The 18,363-nt window shown below is 35.1% G+C and overlaps 2 protein-coding genes across 11 annotated transcripts in view; one reads left to right on the top strand and one right to left on the bottom strand.

Annotated features, from left to right (window-relative positions):
• The window catches only part of GLMN (glomulin, FKBP associated protein), a 36,363-nt gene extending 31,532 nt beyond the window's left edge, over positions 1–4,831 (top strand). For 8 of the 10 annotated variants that reach the window (XM_034437232.3, XM_034437227.3, XM_034437229.3 and 5 more), the window contains 3 exons: positions 2,822–2,945; positions 3,345–3,430; positions 3,541–4,831. In XM_034437232.3, coding sequence (XP_034293123.2) covers positions 2,822–2,945; positions 3,345–3,430; positions 3,541–3,630 — 300 coding nt within the window. In that variant the 3' untranslated portion in view covers positions 3,631–4,831. The remainder of the gene's footprint in view (positions 1–2,821; positions 2,946–3,344; positions 3,431–3,540) is intronic. The other 2 variants (XM_087889952.1, XM_087889954.1) reach the window with 1 other exon arrangement.
• C3H1orf146 (chromosome 3 C1orf146 homolog) lies at positions 3,642–13,464 on the bottom strand. Its single transcript, XM_034437234.3, has 5 exons — positions 13,318–13,464; positions 11,687–11,780; positions 9,680–9,848; positions 5,914–5,992; positions 3,642–4,966 (listed from the first exon to the last, which is right to left on the bottom strand). The coding sequence occupies exons 1-5, from the start codon at positions 13,396–13,398 to the stop codon at positions 4,853–4,855; spliced, it is 537 nt and encodes a 178-aa protein (XP_034293125.2). The 5' UTR covers positions 13,399–13,464; the 3' UTR covers positions 3,642–4,852.
• Positions 13,465–18,363: the final 4,899 nt, after the last annotated feature.

Raw genomic sequence — 18,363 nt, 5'->3', positions numbered from 1 at the left:
AGTTTTTTATCCATCTTAGTATTCAGTGGTGGTAGCAACTTTTCATAATGATTGATATGGGTCTTTTTTTTTTCTTTTCTTTTTTTTTTTGCAAAGTTCTGTCCTGATGCAACTGGTATATTATGATGGGCAAATGGTTTGTGATAATCAAGGGAACAATTTATATTAAAATTTTGAAACCAACTTTGATCAGATGTTTTCCCCTAATGTACTCTGAGTTCATGTTGTTTAGCTATTATTCATTAATCATGGGGAAAAAAATTGCAAATTTAGTTCTTTGTCAGGTTCAATCTGAAGAAAGGGAGTTATTCCAAAACCACCAATGAATTCTATATCAACCTGAGGCTGAACATCTAATTAATTAGAAAATGGCAGGTTAATACTGCACAAAACAAAACAAAAGGAGAACTTGTCAATAAAGTAATATGTATTCTGTTGCGCTGTGCATTTTTCCTCTTAATGCTGCAAATAGAACATGTTAAAACATGCTTGGAGTTTGTTTTGAAATATAACATTTATAAAATTTCTTCTTTAAGCTTAACTTGATTTCAAGAATGGAAAATTGCAATTGATGTGATTTTAGGAAGCAGCTGTACTTTATTTATACCACAAAACTTCCTGAATTACAAGATTTCAGGATTTTATGGGTGGTTTTATGCACTCAGATATGGTTTAATGACATTCAGACCATTTTCTAAATTGGGGATCAATCATCTACAGCCCTAAAGCAGAATTTTCAGTTGAGTTATTTGTCACTAAGGCATCAATAAAGTAATAATCCAATACAGTAAATTAAATGTAAATCCTGTTTATTCTACTTGGCCTCAAAGAAAGCTGGCTCAAATGCTTGGGGCAACTGCCATTACAGGCTGCATATTCTGTTCTGTTAAATAAATAACTTTATTGTAATGGTACGTGTATACACAGTATACCCATACAACGAAATTCACTTAACACCCAAAGACCAGGTCCAACACACATAATAATCCCCAAACACATTCCCACCCTCCACAGTTCCCCACCCCTAAACCACCCTGTAAGCAGGATGGGAAGAGTCTTTGAGAATGTTATGCAACTTTCTCAAACAGCGAGATTCGAAGATGTCGTCCAGGGCTGATAACTGGAGTCTGATGATATTCTGGGCAGTTTAATAATTCTCTGTTGAACTTTTTTGTCCGCTGCAGAGCTGCTCCCATACCATGCAAGAATGCCGTATGTCAGGACACTCTCAATGGTGTTGCGATAGTAGGACAGAAGTAGATGCTGATATAGATTTATCATCTAGGTCAGTTATCTGACAAGAGCTCAATATATATCCTGTTCTAATAAGGGTTATCAGAAATAACAAAATAAGAATTATAAATTTTATCTATTACACCCAGTTGGAATCCTTCCTTTTATATTTATATTTCCATTTCTATTTAAGCAGATTCCCCGTTTCCTCTCTTCAGATTATCAAAGTCCAGACCCAATCAGAAAATCCATTAAACATAATCAGAAATAGCAACTCATTATTTTAACCTTGATCAACTAGATCAGTTTTGCAATCTTTCTTTCTCTCAGCAGTTTTTAAATTCCTCATAGAAAGTTCTAACATCTGTTTCCACCTACTCTCTTCATCTCTTCTCATCTTTGTCAGGTCCCTTTTGTAATGCCAGTGGGGCAACTGCAGCAAATCTCTATTGTAAATGAAATAAAACAAAATAATCCCATTGCTGTTCTAATTTATTCTTTGTATAACTTTTAAATGTTTAAATCTTTATCCAATTTCATTTGTAAATCCATTATTTCCTTCTCTTTCTTGTAGCTACAATCTTTAAGCTCATTTGTAAGTCAATTTCAGTTTTATTCAGTGGAGTTTGTTCCTTTTCAAGAGCATCTTCTGATTCCATTATAGAGTTAAATAACTCAAAGACCTACTGTACCCATTCAGTAAACATTTCTTTTAAGGTAGCCGTCTGTTGCCCTCTCGTATCCAACTTTCAAGACATCATATCAGCTTTCCAAGAAAAACAAGGAAATTTCCCCAGGAGAAAGGATCCTTTCAATTAACTTCAGAGTCTTAAATCAAGTCCATCTGAGCCCTTAATCTGTTTACAACTTTCAAAGGCCAACAGTTATCTTTTGTAATCTCCCTTTTGCTATATATTTGGAAAAGATTAGGGTTAGGGTTAGGGTTAGGGTTAGGGTTGATTTATATGAAAAGATAAAGTTTTAGAGATGAGTTTATAGAGAATGGGATGAGGTATGTAATAAAGAGACATTTGGTTGTATATTAAGAGATAGTGATAAGTTGTTAATGTTGATTGTACTCTCTGGGAATTAAGGAGGAGGCTTTTGCTTTTCTTTTTGTTCTTTTTCTGAACTTTGTAATTTTTAAATTTTTAATGTTTCTGTATTATGTACTTAAATCTGTAGTTAATATAATCTTTAGTAAAATAATATTATTGGGAAAAAATCCTGTTCGTGCTACCTGACATGGTATATCAGTTTTATTACATTAATCTAGTAATGGATATAGTGCATTCTATGATTAGGGGATCTACACTCAGCTTAATGAATCACAATTTTCCAGGTCTGATGTGGAAGACATGTCAAAAACTGAAATGTTAATCTGAAGTTCAGTTATGAATAAAAATAAATGTTATATTATGACACTGGATTAACTGATTAAAATGCAGCTTAGCAATGCAGGTTACGTCTTAAATCTTTTTTTTAAAAAAAACCAGCAAATCATGTCATTGAAGAAAATGTTTATTAAGACTTATACTGTAAATTATAGTGCCACTAATCTTATTTAATATTTCCTTTTTTCCCTGAGACTTGTGTATGGACAGAACTTTACAAGATAGAGATAAATTTCTTGAAGCCTTTACACACTGGACTTAATATGTCAAGAGCACACTATGAAGCAGAAATAAAAAGGAAGAAAGAAAATAAAAGAGGTTAGCTAACTTCATTATTTTATGCATGTCTTAGTTTTCACAGGCACAAAGGAATACTCTAATTTGGACTATGTGAAATTTAAGTTACAAATGGAGTAATAGATCTATTTAAGGAGGGTATATGAAACTTCTCCTTACCATATTTCCATATGTAAATAGAGATGGGTAAAACCTCAAAAGGATCTTGTCTTAATAATGGATTTTAGATTTGAAACAGAGACCTTTGGACTTTAAACAAAAATACTGATATGTCATTAAATGTGAATGCTCTATGTTAAGAGTTGTCCTCTAAGAAATGCCAGGTAAAATTGACTGCAGGGATACCTAAATATAGTGAGTTTCAAGCCAAAGTGAAGTTACAGGGAATTATATATTAATAGCCTTTATTCTTTTCCATAGCAGAGCCTCGCAGTTCTAAAAGGGCCTGTTTTCAATTGATAGCTAAAGCAAAGATGTCAGGAATTACAAAGGACATGGAGCTTCAAGTGAGTAATTTGGTTTTAGGGAAACTGTTAAAATGTGTGTTTCCTTTTACTTAAGAAAAAGTAAAGCATTCCCAATATACTTCTAAATTTATAATGTCAATCTGTTTCAGGCTCTTCACTCTGCACTTTTCACATTTGATTTAATGGAGAGTGTTCTGGCAAGGGTAGAAGAACTCATTGAAAACAAAGGCTGCAACTGAAGAACCACTGGAGTCAAATAAAATCTTTATTTCAGTATTCAATTTATCAAGTTGGACTGACCGAAATATAACATGCCATTTTTTTTAAAAAAAGCAAAATAATAATTATTACAGACTTCTAGATAATTTTTAGAATATATATATTTCCCCTACACCTTCAGAGGTTAGTCCCAGGATTACATTGTGCCCTTGCTATATTTTGAATGACAGAACCACAGGTATCTGTCACCATGTATTTTCATGCTAAAATGTTATGTAACAGTACCTATTTATAAAGGCATACTATGAAATAAAGTAGCAATATATAAGCAAGAACTACAAAAGATATTACATTTTATTCACAAGATTTATGATTAGATGGATTAATAAAAATTGAGGAAAACTATTGTTCTGCTTGAATTTTATGAAAATCAGATGCATAGAATTAGTGACATTTTCAAGGGCAGTTTGAGAAACACAATGGAAGTGGTAGAAAATAATTGGCAAAAGTTGTTTGCTTTTTCTTGACCTTTCCCCTTCCAGACGCAAGTTTCAGTTGGATTGTAATTTGTTCTATGAATAGTAAGGCTTCTTCCATTAACAGAATCCAGCTGGTTCTGGATTTAATCCCATAGAATTAAATCTCATACTAGTGAATCGATTGACAAAAGCTGCTTATAATTTAATTCCTATCTTTGTCACAAGCTTATATACAGATGTGTTGGTAAAATGATTCCTATTACTTAAATTTCAATCTCTATGATACAAGTCCCCATGGTACAGTAATACAAAAGGAAGAAAAATAACATTGCTAAAATACAGAATAAGAATTATCAAAAGGCAAAAAATAGAAGTGAGTAAACAACTATAGTGAACTGTAACTGTTAAAGTTAAGTTATAGTGAACTTTTAACTGTAAAGTTAAAATCATGTCTATTAGCTGCTCTTCTGTACTTTTGAATAATGACCATTCTCTCCTGAAATTAATTCGAAAGTATTGAGATCCTTATATACAGGCTGTGGTTTATATCTGTCCTTTTGGCTATTGAAAGGAAAATGTATAAGGATAATATTTCTTTCTTTATATTGGAGATTAAACATCTAAGTACAGAGAGTTTTTTTATTTTGAAAATATATATTAAAGTGTATTTTCAGATAGGTGTTCATTTTTTTGTGGATATGTTTTTTTTAAAGCACAAAATAAACATGGTCAAATTTTTGAATAATTTGGATGGTGTTTAACTTCAGTGCAATTGACTGTGATGAAGCATTTTCCAAACAGGGCTTTGTTCTATAATCTGTGTCTTTGCCATTAGCATTCTGTCGTGAATGTTGTCCAGATAGGGTTTTGAAGAAGTCTTCCAATAAGAGAAATATAATAGGTTATAGTTGTCATTTATGTATTATGTCATCAACAGTTGAGAAAGATTTGAAGATTTTACCATCCAATATCCAAGCAAAAGTTCTACAAATGACATTTTTCAAGTGGTTGAACTCTTGGCCTTAATTCTGATTTTATATTGATATGATCTAAACAAAAACAAGACCCTATTATTCCAGCAAGCCGGTCTGATGGGATAAAGGATTTTAATTGGGTTTTGATAGGGGTTTTAAATAACGATTTTAGCTGGGTGTTTTAAATTTGGCCAGTGATTGAATTATTTTAATAAGTTTTTAAATTTTTGTCTTGTATACTGTTTTTACCATGGCTGTTCACTGCCCTGAGTCCTTCGGGAGAAGGGCGGTATATAAATATAATAAAAAGTAAAGTAAATACTGGTAATTCAATATTATCTGCTCTTAAAAGCATATATTAAAATATCCTTGTAACACAATGTTTATAAGCATATTGAGAAGTAAGGTCTGTTAAAGTAATTTGGGGCTTGCTCTCAAAATGGATTTTGAATTGAGCTGCTGGATTGTAATCCAAAATGACCAGGTGGCATTCTGGGAGGGAGGGGGGAATGGCAGACTGAACTGAAAATGTCTTTGAAAAAGCAGTCGACAATTGCAGTATAGAACACAAACAGCAATGAGATTTTGTGTATGCTCAGCCCAACCAAATAATTGGGTAAAGACCTAGTATTATTTGTCTTTCTTCATTTTTATGAAATTTTGGATTGGATGCATTTATAATTAATATTATAAGAAAAAGCTGTCTTGAAATCGAAAATCTCTACTGTGGCAGCAACCATGCTGTTATGTTCAAAGTACTGCACAACAAATGAATCTATTTGAGTGCAAGTATTTATATTTATATATTACTATAGACATAGAATTTTTAAAATACAAATTCTGCACTTACCTTTGCTATGGTCAACATTAATTTAACAGCTTCAGCAGAATTATGGACTGGAACTATCCGTAAATTACTGCTTAAAAACCTTAAGCAGAGATTTTTTTAAATAAATATCCATTTGTACATTAATTTTTTTAGTACAGATAAAAAATAGTATACAATTACATAAAGGTATATGATAGTAACATTTGGGGACTTCATATTTCTTGGCTAAAATGGAGATAGATATATAAATGTTTAAAATGGGAAGTAGACTGTTTTACTGATGATTATTTAATAAATGAAACACTAGTCTACATGTCTCCATTTTAGTATAGAAAATACAATCTGTTGGAAAACTAAAAGGCATACTTGCACCTTAACCCATGACTAAACATAAACATACAACAAACATTTTTTGTGTCCATCTTCTCCTAGATCTTTGATCTGAGATCCTTTTGAGTTATGATGTCAAAAATTGAACAAACATTCATGCAAAAAAAAAAGTTATATTGTTGGATTCTATGCTTCTGGCAATGTTGAATGTTAGTCTGTGCTCTAGCCCAGTGGTGTCAAACTCACGGCGTCATCACATGACGTATCAGGACTTTTTCCCCCTTCGCTAAACCGGGCATGGGCGTGGCCAGTGCGTGACGCATCTGGCCCATGGGCCAGTAGTTTGACAGCCCTGCTGGAGCCCCATCAGTATCAGATGATTTATTTATTTTATTTTTATTAATTTAATTTGTATACCGCCCTTCTCCCAGAACTCCCAGATGATGAGTTAGAACTCATAGTTTAGTATCTTCCTGGACCAGTGCACCATAGAAGACATAGTCTTGTATTTTTTCAGGATAAATGTTATTTGGACATTATTATTTTCCCTGAATATGTACCACTCCTTTTGCCATTATTGGCCTTGTACTTGCTGTTAGTAACAAATATGGATACCAATCTTTCACAATTATTTATGAATTTACCCTGTAAAGCCATATTCTCTAGCCTTGGCAACTTTTAAGACTTGTGGACTTCAATTCACAGAATTTCCTAGCCAGCCATACTGGCTGTGGAATTCTGGCTATTGAAGTCCACAAGTCTTAAAAGTTGCCAAGGTTGGAGATCCTTGCTGTATAGCATAGTCACCCACTCTCTTCCCTCCTAAAGCAAATGGAGGATAAACATACCTAGCTGCATGTTCACCTATTAGTTGTAGTCTCCTTTGCTGTTTCATTTTCTACTGAAACAATGTTAAAGCTTCCTAAATCTAGCAAACTATTTATATTATTCTGTAACAAGCCATGTACTTCGATGATACTATAGAATTACATTTTGTTTCTTCAGATAACAATACATTCTATAAGAGGAACCATAATTAAGAACCAAGTGCAAGGATGTCATGGTTTTACAATGGTTTAAGTTCCAACATTTCTAAAGGGATCAGGAAATTGAAGTAAAATGGAATTTTAAGTAGACTGTCCCTTAACTTCTGCCAATCACGATACTGGTGAGATAACAAAATGAAAGTTACACCTAATGTGATAAAATAAAAAGGCCCAGTTGACAAGTATACAAAAATAAATTTCTTATATATATTTGTATTATCTTCGCTAGGGCCAGTCTTCTATACACTAGTATTTATTCAAGAATATACATCCTACTTTTCATCCACTATAATATCAGGCTAGTTAGTCTGATTTGATGTAGATCAATTTAAATATTTCCGTGTTGCTTTTCAGCTGTGAAACTCGCATCTGTTTTATAACAGCAGATTAAGCCCTGGAAAACCTTGTGTATCTGAACTGTTTTATGAACTACATTTGCATGTCTAATTGCTTCCGTTCCAACAAAAATACAGAAGCGCCAGCTGCTGCAATGAAAATGGTGATTGGGGATTGTACTCTTGCTAGCATAGAACCATGATTGGAGGTTGAAATAAGGGGAAGATTGGTCTGGTCCTGCTGGCTATGTATATATATCTTTCTTATCCTTTTCTCTGACTTTCCATATTGTAAACTAGAACTAAATAACTAAGTTATATATTTTCCCTTTTGGAAGGAACTGCATGCCTTATTTTCACATATGTCTCTATATTAGTATTCCTGAATTCCCTAAGAAATATAGCTGTTGCTGTAATACAATTTGCTAGCTGCTAACTTAATTTTAAAAACTTCTACTGAAAAATAATCTTGAATTTCTTTGTGCTCTTCAACCCACAAATTTAAACACAAATATGCAACATCATCAGGATATCTTCAGCTCCTGTTATGTCCATAGCATGTTCCTCTTCTCATCTGGGATTTTATATTATGCATTTTGATTGCTTCTTAATTGGAAGTAAGACTTTCCATTGTCAAACATAGGAAAATGTACGCTAAAAGTTTTGTAAATATTTACTTGGTAGCATATCTCACTGAAACCAGACTTCTGCATTACATGAATGTATATTTGGGAACTGTTAATTTGTTACATTTTCTGTGCAGGTCTTCACAATTTCCAGAAAGCTCAAGAGGGACAAAAAGTGATGGCAGGTCTTATTTATTTGTCTATTTTATTACCCCTACCTGAATGCTCTAGGCAACTATGTCAACTCTTAAAATAATGACACCCCAAATACATATACAAAAATGAAGAAAGATAAAAAATAGGAAATATAAATGCCCTATACCCACCTTTAATTACAACACACCATCCCAGTGCAAGATGGAATGGATATTTGCAGTCTTCACAGCTTTGTTAAAGCATAAAAGATACAAAAGATGCCTAAATCTGGGAGGGAGTTCCAAAGAAGCAGAGCAGCTACTGAAAACATCTGCTTTGGACACTCTTGTCAAGTTCTGAACCTGGAGGGAATTAACCCCATTTGATCTGATTTGACAGGCAGATGCATATAGAAGAAAGCAGACCTTCAGACAAAAAGCACATGGGGCTTTAAAAGTGCAAGTGGCATCTCAAGTCACATCTAAAAGCCACTGGAAATATGTAGCATTCAAGGCAGGAAGGAATAGCCCATACACACACAAACACACACACAATTCTAAATATTCTTGAAGGGCAGGTCAATGCAGAATGTGCTACAGTAGTCCAAATAAGCTTTAGGGCATGAGTGATTGTGAACAGGGCTTTCTGATCCATAAATGGTCACAATTTAGATAGAACAGTGCAAAAGCTTCCATGCCCCAGCTGTCACTTGCTTTTCAAGTAGGAACTATGTGCCTATAGGAACTTGATTATGGGCCATGCTGAGCAACCTGCTCAGAGTCAAAGTTGGAATTTCCCTGAAATAATTAGATCACAGATCCAAATTCATCTTGAAGGCATTTAACGGTTTCAGGCACTGGGCCAGCCCTTTCATGGCAATGTTTTGACCTGAGGATTAAGCTGATCTCTCCCATCATCACCAACTGGCAACACAATTTTAGAAAGGAGTTAAATCATTGCAGAACAGTGCTGCCCACCCAAATCCTTAGGGACCATCCAGAAGGTTACAATGGTCAATGGTATCAAAAATTGCTGGGAGACCAAGGAGGACCAGAAAATTTGCATTCCCTCAATTGTGGTTTTTCTATGTGGTAACCAAATCTCAACTCTGACTGTAAAGGGTCCAAATGATTGAGACTGTATATATTATTATTTGCAATATAATAATGTAAAGTGCTTTTATTATTTGGCTTGCTTTCACAGAATGAACAGAAATAAATTATCTTAAATAGTATGAGTCAGCAAATGCTATAGATATATCCATTTTCCATTAGTAATAGAGCAAATTTCAAATTATGACTTAATTATTTCATACCTCTGCTGAATTCTGAACATCACTTCCCATTCTTTTGGTCCATGAAGGGCAGCTGATAAAAGTAAAAATCCATTTCTGTGAATGGTCATGAACTTTTTTATTCTTTCAAAAATGACTTTGCTGTTTGTCAATAGCAAATCTTGAGTGTCGGCAAGCAAAAATGCAACACCTAAGCGAGAAGAACTTTTTATTAAACTATACTTAACTGTTGATTTGAAAGATTACATACAGTATATGATTTGTATATGGTTTGGTATATACAGCCATTGAAACTGAAAAATCTATATAAAGCTGCATCCTAAATCCACAATGCTGAAGATTAATAGAAAGTCCAAGAAAATAGATCTAGAACAAAGATGAAAAAATGGCAGTGGGCATTTTGGATAATATTTGTTCAATGTTATTTTATCTTGCAAGTTTTGTGCAGCAGTACTAATACTATTAAAATATAAGAGAATTGGCAAGGCCCAAAGACCCAGAACCCTTAATCATCCTTGTATTATTCACTAATTATTCCATTTTATTTCTTTCACCATAATCAAATAATTTATACTTTTCAAATCATTCTCTTTTCCCACATATGCATTAATATATTTATATATACACCACATATTCAAAATAATGTCCTTTAACCAAAAATTCTTACTCATTCTAGAGTCTCTAAAGGTCCATATCACTTTGTCTATGAACGGAACTCATTCCCATTCATGATCCCCTACAGAGTAGTCTTTTTCCACTGGATCATATTCATTCAGAATGTTTTGTAATTTTTCTCAAAATTCATGTCTAATCTATTTTCATCATTCCCTGGAGCATAGCATGTTGGTCCATGAATCTATGAACTGATATTTTCATATGCATCCACAATAATTTATATGAGAACAACTACTTTCTGACATACTATATGCCAATTGGGACTGGAATTTCTGCCACTAAGCAATATGATTGTAAAGTGTGAGGTCACATGACTGACTCGCTTAGGGATGTAATCCCAGTTGCTGTCACAAGTGAGGATCGCAGGTGGTTAAGTAAGGAACCACTTAGAACTTCCTGCCAGCTTCCAACAAGCATAGTGAATGGGGAAGCTCACAAGAAGTCACAAGTCCTGGGCAGCTTGCAAGCAGGCTGGTGGGTGGCTAAGTAGCTGCTGTGGCATGATGCGAGCCTGGCTGAAGGTGGTGGCGGTTGTGATGGTGCTGACAGGCAGGAGGATATGCAGATGGCTGCCATGGTGCTGCATCAGCATGACTAAGTTGGCACATGTTATGGAGTGTAGGTGAGTGGGGTGCTGCAAGTGGATGCATGCTATGGAGTATGACACCCCTGGATCTTGTATTCTGTAGCTAGGTTTCTCAGGAGTGGCTGTAAAATGAGAGACTTATAGGACTGACTTGCAACCTTCCCTGCGAGATTTCCCACCAACTTTGCTTACGGATAGCTAGCAGGAAAGGTTGCAAATGGCAATTATAAGACTGTGGAATGCTGCAAACACTGTAAGTGCTATCTACTTTCTGAGCACTCAAATTGCAATCACATGATCACAGGTGTGCTGGAACAGCTGGAACTTTGAGGATGGATTATAAGTATCACTTGCTCAGCGCCAAAGTATCTCTGAATAGTCACTAATCGAAGACTACCTGCAATTAAACCTACACTTTCACTTAATGTATGTATTAATCAATTTCACTCTCGTGAGATCAGTCTGCTTTCATTTTGATCTATCATATCCTTTCCATTTCATGGAGAGTAGTTTCAAAATGCATAAAGTACCCATTTTCTTCCCCCCCCTCCAATTAGGTTTATGTTTGTTAACCATTTATCCCATTTAAAGTAAACTATTTTGGTGTAGTGATTAAGATGCTGGCTTAGAAATCAGGGAACCATGAGTTCTAGGTCTCCCTTAGACATGAAAGCTAGCTGCTGACTTTGGGCCAGTTACTTTTTCTCAACCCAAACCGCCTCATAGAGTTGCTGTTGTGGGGAAAATGAAAAACTATAGTAATATACCAGAAAGTGAGAAAATAATAGATCCATCTTCTACTGAATCTGAATAACGAACCCGGTGTTGCTGATTTTGTAAGGTTGTTGAAATTTCATGACCCTAAATAAGTAACAAAATGATATATTAAAATATTCTGTCTCTTAAGTAGAATGGTCATTATTCACAATAGTTTGAATATACATAAATGCTAATTTTAAAAACCCTGCAATCTTTGTTATGCCGGATCAATCCAAGGCCCATCTAGCCAAGCCCTCTCTTTGCAAAAGCTGATAAAAAATGCTTATGGATGTTCCAATCATGGAATAAAACTAATTATATTGTCTTTTCTTGTAAGGAAACAATATGCTCCCCTTGCATATTAAAGTATAATTTGGATTTGTTAGCTGACTGTTATCAGATCTATCTGATATTTTTTCTAACTTTAAAAACTAAACAAAATTACTGTCTAAAATCCCAGACTGTGGAAATAAAGTGTATAATTGAATAATATACCTCATGTAGTGCTTCAATTACTTGGTTTATGCGAAAATAATTTTTCTACACTTTTTAGTTTAAAAATATCTTTTCACCTTCAGCCCACTAAAATAAAATGCTGTGAGCTTGTAGTGTTCTATTTAAAAAGTTGGACCATCATTTTTTCAAGAACACAATTTCATTCTGAGCTGTTTTGAGCTTTCTGAAGAATTTAGTATCATTAAAAACATGCAAGCAAACATAGTTAGATGTGTAATTATTCTCAGTTACATAAGCATTATCATCCTAAAATAGGCTAATTAAATTTTCTCATTTTTTCTACTCATCTATTCAGAAATGCTATTTTTTAAAAAAAGTATTAGGTATGTTTGCCATCTTGAGTTATTTATAAAAATAACAACTGTGGGATGCAAAGTAAATAAATAAATGGAGTAATAATAGAGATAAACTTTATAGATGTATCAATATCTCCTTGAAAGCAAAGAGAATCTAGATAAAATTTTCTATGCAATTTTCTCCATTGCATCTTTCTCATTAGACTATTCAATGTCCAGTCTAATTGCTATTAGCTAACTAAAGAAAGAGTCTATAAGAGAAAAGAAGAGAAAGACAACACATAGGTGAGCATCATCCTTATTCACAATTAATAAAAACAAATTATAAACTTTGTCAGGTAGCAAGAATAGTCAAGTGTGCCGTGGAAACATATCCTACTATTTTAAAATATTAAATAGTTGTGGCTGCTTCCCTTCTCTCCAAATAGAAGCAATGATGTGATTCTTCAATAGTTATTTGTTCGTTCCAGTAACATAATTGCATCTAACATTGGGAGAGGCAATCTGATAATAGTTGGGTTGGAGATTCCATATAGGCTTAGAAGTATTCCAGCTGAAACAAGGATGAGTGTCTGCAGCCCATGGCTTAGCTTAGACATAAACCACCTCCCCAAAAATAAACAAAGAAAAATAAATTATACTGATGAGTATATGTGAAAGCCAGAGGAGGATAAGGAGAAGCAACATCACTAAAATGACTTCTTATAAACTTCTTATAAATTTGGTGCCTGGCCTTGCTGTTTTTATGTAACAAGCTTATGAATAAGCAACCCTTCCAATTGTCAGCCTTTTGGTGAGAGCATTTAGGCTTTTAGGGCATATGTTACCTGGAAAGATGAACTCAGAATGATTGTAGTACTCCATTGTATTTTTTCTTGACCACAATTTGCAGACATTTTGGCAATCATTAATACTTTTGGAATGCAATCCCACTTAAAGTTACCTACTGTTGGACAAAATAGTAAAAATATTATTTATATGTTGTAAGGAGCACTTGCATATGTTGTGATCCTTATTTTTAGTGGCCAAAATAATTAGAAGCTGAGCAAAATAAACAAGAAAATCCTTGCCGCCACAATTTTAAATGTGTTTAGGAGCAAGTTCCTTTGGATTTTGACAAGCATGGTGATGATATTTAAAGAGAGAAATGCAATGTCTCTTGGTTAAGTGAGGAACATCTGCATATCCAGAATTAAAGTGACTTCTTATGGGTTAACTAATAATATCTCATGACTATGTTGTTCTTTCAATTAGGATGTTAAGGGGTGCAGTAAAAGAATGGGATTATACAATAGTATAATTTAGTCCCTAAAGGTCACTGGATGATGTGGGAATAATTAGTGGACCAGAGGAATACTGTCAATATAATTTACTTGGACTTCAGTAAGGCATTTAATAAAGTAGACCATAATCTACTACTAGATAAAGTAGAAAAATGTGGGTTAAATTGCATCACCACCAGATGGATTCATAACTTGCTGACCAACCACATTCAACATGTAGTCCTCAATGGAACTGCATCTACATGGAGGGAAGTAAGCAGTGGAGTACCCCAAGGCTCTGTTTTAGGCCCAGTACTCTTCAACATCTTTATCAATAACTTGGACGAGGGGATAGATGAGGAACTCATCAAATTTGCAGATGAAACCAAACTGGCAGGAATAGCCAACACTCCAGAAGATAGGCTTGAGATACAAAAGGATCTTGACAGACTTGAACATTGGGCGCTATCTAACAAAATGAAATTCAATGGAGAAAAAAGTAAGGTTCTACGTTTAGGCAAGAAAAACAAAATGCACAGGTACCGTATATGTGGTACCTTGCTCAACAGTAGTAACTGTGAAGGGATCTTGGAGTCTAGTGGACAACCATTTAAATATGAGCCAGCAGTGTGCAGCAGCTGCCAAAAAAGCCAACACAGTTCTAGGCTGCATAAACAGAGGGATAGAATCAAGATAATGTGAAGTGTTAATACCACTTTATAATGCCTTGGTAAGGCCACACTTGGAATACTGCATTCAGTTTTGGTCGCCACGATGTAAAAAAGATGTTGAGACTCTGGAAAGAGTGCAGAGAAGAGCAACAAGGATGATTAGGGGACTGGAGGTTAAAACATATGAAGAACAATTGCAGGAAATGGGTATGTCTAGTTTGATGAAGAGAAGGACTAGGGGAGACATAATAGCAGCGTTCCAATATCTGAGGGGCTGCCACAAAGAAGAGGGAGTCAAGTTATTCACCAAAGTACCTGAGGGCAGGACAAGAAGCAATGGGTGGAAACTAATCAAGGAAAGAAGCAACTTAGAACTAAGGAGAAATTTCCTGACAGAACAATTAATCGGTGGAACAACTTGCCTCCAGAAGTTGTGAATGCTCCAACACTGGAAGTTTTTAAAAAGATGTTGGATAACCATTTGTCTGAAGTGGTGTAGGGTTTCCTGCCTAGGCAGGGGGTTGGACTAGAAGACCTCCAAGGTCCCTTCCAACTCTGTTATTTTATTCTATTCTATCACTATTTCTGAGCCTGGTTAAATGAATTCATACAAAGAAGCTTAATGAGAAAAGACCCTCCTCTTACTATCAGCAGCAGTAATGACAGGCAGAAATTCACCAGGTTTATTCTGTCTGGCATGCAGCAAAGAAAGTGCCACCGAGTGGAGAAATGAAAAGCATGCACCGTCCATTACCATTTCAATTCAGTTCAATTTACTTACAAAAACAGGACTGTTAGGCAGCATTAGTTAACATGAATTAAAAGTGAGATAGGGTTTACATTGAAAATGGATGAAAACAGAATCCAAGGATGATGCAGTGTAAGCTCAGTTTTGTCTTCCATACGGGCAGTGTCTTAAATCTTTCTAACCCATTAGTCCCTATTTCCGCTTGAGGCAGCAGTTCATTTAAAAAAATGGAGGCTAGGCCACGATTGGGATCCCTCTCATTCGGCTAAGAAGGGGCTGGAAATTGGATTGTTTCAGGGTCCCCTATTTACTTACAGTCTGCCTTTATTATTTTTCAAAATAATGCAAGGCAGTAAACATATCCAACACACTTTCCTCCTCCTTATTTCCCCCACAGCATCCACCCTCTGAGGTGAGTTGGGCTGAGAGAGAGTGATCGGCCCAAGGTCACCCAGCTGGATTTTATGGTGAAGAAACCCAGCATGGCTGCCTATGCCGTGGGCCGAGTTTTCCTCATGGCTGTTTTTGAACTCAATCAAACATAAACATCCGGATGGATTTCATCTAATATGATATTGCCAGTGAAATGAGACAAATAACAGGTAAATAGACCATGTAGAATAATGTTTCAGTAGAATTTGCAACCTGCTGACTAAGCCTGGTGTAGTAGTAGTAGTAGTAGTAGTAGTAGTAGTAATAGTAGTTGTTATTGTTGTTATTATTATTATTATGACAGTATACATAGCAAATGAGATGACCATGCTGGATTTCGTATCCCAAATCACTAGTCGAACACTTCCCAAGCGTTGTTGTTGTTATTGTTGTTGTTATTATTATTATTAATTATTTTAATGGTTTGCTAGTGGAAGAAAATTGGATCACTGAAGATACTAAGTTCGGGTTTTTCACAATGTGGTCTGCATGAGATTTTGATAGGGTTTTATTGCAAACTAAGCCCCTCCCTTCATAATAACAATTATGATCTAAACAAACTGAAATTAAGCCAACTATGCCTTTGTTAACTGTATGAATCAAGCTAGTCAGCAATTCTATCTATAGCTCCCACAGAGGTACACATTGTGAATCTCCCAGAGACAGCGAAAAAGTACAAAACTCTCATTTTTAGACACAGCAAAAGGGGGAAATTATTAATAATGGCTGGAGAACAGTGGTGTTAGTGATGGTTAATTACGACAAAATATAATTAAGTCAAAAAAAAAATTGTCCTAGGCTAAATCATTTGTTTTTGAAATGGGGCTCCCAGCATGCCTCTCGGTGACTAAGCGCAACCTTAAGTTTGGAAACAGTTTTACCGACAGAAAGCACTACCATTTGTGCAAAATTTGGCACCACAATAAAGAGAACACTGCTGGAATTTTCTAGGAGCAAGGAAAGTATCAAAGGTCAAATACAGGTTAGCATAAATCACTGGGTGCCCCCATGAGAAATTTTGGAAATCTACCCAGAGACAGAGAAAGTTAAGGTGTGAGGTAAATGTATTCAATCAATCAGAACTGATGATGTAATCTGATGAGATCTGTTAAATTTCTAAACCTGCCGTGCAGGGCACGCATGCTGGGTGGCTCTAATCCCAAACATTAGTTCTTGACTTCTGTACAGAAATAAAGTTCTCAATATGTTCCCACTCACCTCTGTGTTATTATTGGGTAACTAACTCATACCAGGTGAAACGAGCCACCCAGTTTTGGGTTGGACCAACCCAAGGGCAATAATGATGATCCCTCAGAAAAAAATAGAGGATTGGAGATGTTTGCAATATTTTAACAAAGAATGCTGAATGCAACCTGTGTAATGGAAGTAATGGCTTTGGGTGCAAAGAAGTACTGTATTTTTTGGAGTATAAGACACACTCCCCCTCCCCAAAGAGGGCGGAAATGTTGGTGCATCTTATACACCAAATCCAGCCATTTTTGGCCTCCCGAAGCCCCGCCCCGCTCATCCATTTTTTGTGAAAAATGGGCCCATTTTTCGCAAAAACAGGGTGCGCAGAGGGTTTGGGAGGCCTGCAGAGTGGTCCTGGGGGCTGGGGAGGGCAAAAATGCAGTTTTTGTGAAAAACTGCATTTTTGACACATTTTTTGCAAAAACGGGGGCGTTTTTGCCCTCCCCCAGCCCCCAGTAGCAGTCTGCAGCCCTCCCAAACCTTCTGCACACCTGATTTTTCATAAAAATGGGCAAAAAATGGGCCTGTTTTTGCGAAAAACGGGGTGTGCAGAGGGTTTGGGAGGCCTGCAGAGTGCTTCTGGGGGTCAGGAAGGGCAAAAACCTTTTTTTTCTTACTTACCTCTTCAAAATCTTGGTGCGTCTTACACACCCCTACCCAATTTTGTCATTTAGGTGATCCACATTTGATAGTTCTGTATATAGCTTTGCTCCCCTGATTTTTATTTCAAAAATGAAAGAGTTACTAAATGGTTGTCATTTTGTGACATCTTTAGACCTGTATCAAATATGTAGAAACTGGAATAATAGGGCTCAGGTTTAGGAATATTTTCTTCTCTAATCTCAAAGAGATTAGCTTGACTCTTCTATTCCTTTTCTATTTTTTTTGTAATCAGTAAATGTTATTTTTAAAAAATTAAACTTAGAACTAATTGTAATACAAATGTTATGTGTTGCTACTTGCTACAATGTTTAACTGTATTATACAGTTTTATACTAATTTACAGTATTATACTAATTATACAGTAGTTGTGAAAAAAAAAATATTACATTATACAATATGAATGATCCTCATTCAAAACAGGAAAGCAAGCTCTGTAATGAGCAAGCTGCAATTCTTTTGGAAATAAAGATAAACTCTTCCATGGCATAGAAATTATAATTTTTTTTATTGATTGTAAATTAATTATGTAATTTTAAACAATATTTATTCAACTGGCAAGTCTGACACATTTAAGTTTCTAAATCTTTTTCCCCTGGGTGTTGATATCTGTATCAATAAGCAAGTATTATTGCTTGCTTATTAATACCGGCTTAGCATATTTTACATCTCCTGCAATAATTTCAGAGCAGACTTTTCAAATAACAATACTCAATGTTTATAAAGTACTGTGTATTGAAATGCTTCACACATTTTATCTCATTATCAATATAAGATTATAGGTATGCTGTAATATTTTATCTTTAATTAGTTTCCACTACATGCAAGGAGCTTTTTTGGATTTAGTAT

This window comes from Pantherophis guttatus, chromosome 3 (genome assembly GCF_059756535.1).
Source record: "Pantherophis guttatus breed Tessera chromosome 3, ASM5975653v1, whole genome shotgun sequence".
NCBI lineage: Eukaryota > Metazoa > Chordata > Lepidosauria > Squamata > Colubridae > Pantherophis > Pantherophis guttatus.
The sequence above is the reverse complement of the archived record's forward strand: the minus strand, read 5'-3'. Positions and strand labels throughout refer to the sequence as shown.

What these genes read in the sequence shown, in the direction of transcription:
- C3H1orf146 (XM_034437234.3), bottom strand. Translation starts at nt 13,398, where the DNA reads ATGATTGCCAAAATGTCTGCAAATTGTGGTCAAGAAAAAATACAATGG. An exon ending in TTCTGAGTTCATCTTTCCAG is followed by an intron (nt 11,781 to 13,317) that starts GTAACATATGCC and finishes TTACTTATTTAG; the next exon opens with GGTCATGAAATTTCAACAAC. An exon ending in ATGTTCAGAATTCAGCAGAG is followed by an intron (nt 5,993 to 9,679) that starts GTATGAAATAAT and finishes TCTCTGCTTAAG; the next exon opens with GTTTTTAAGCAGTAATTTAC.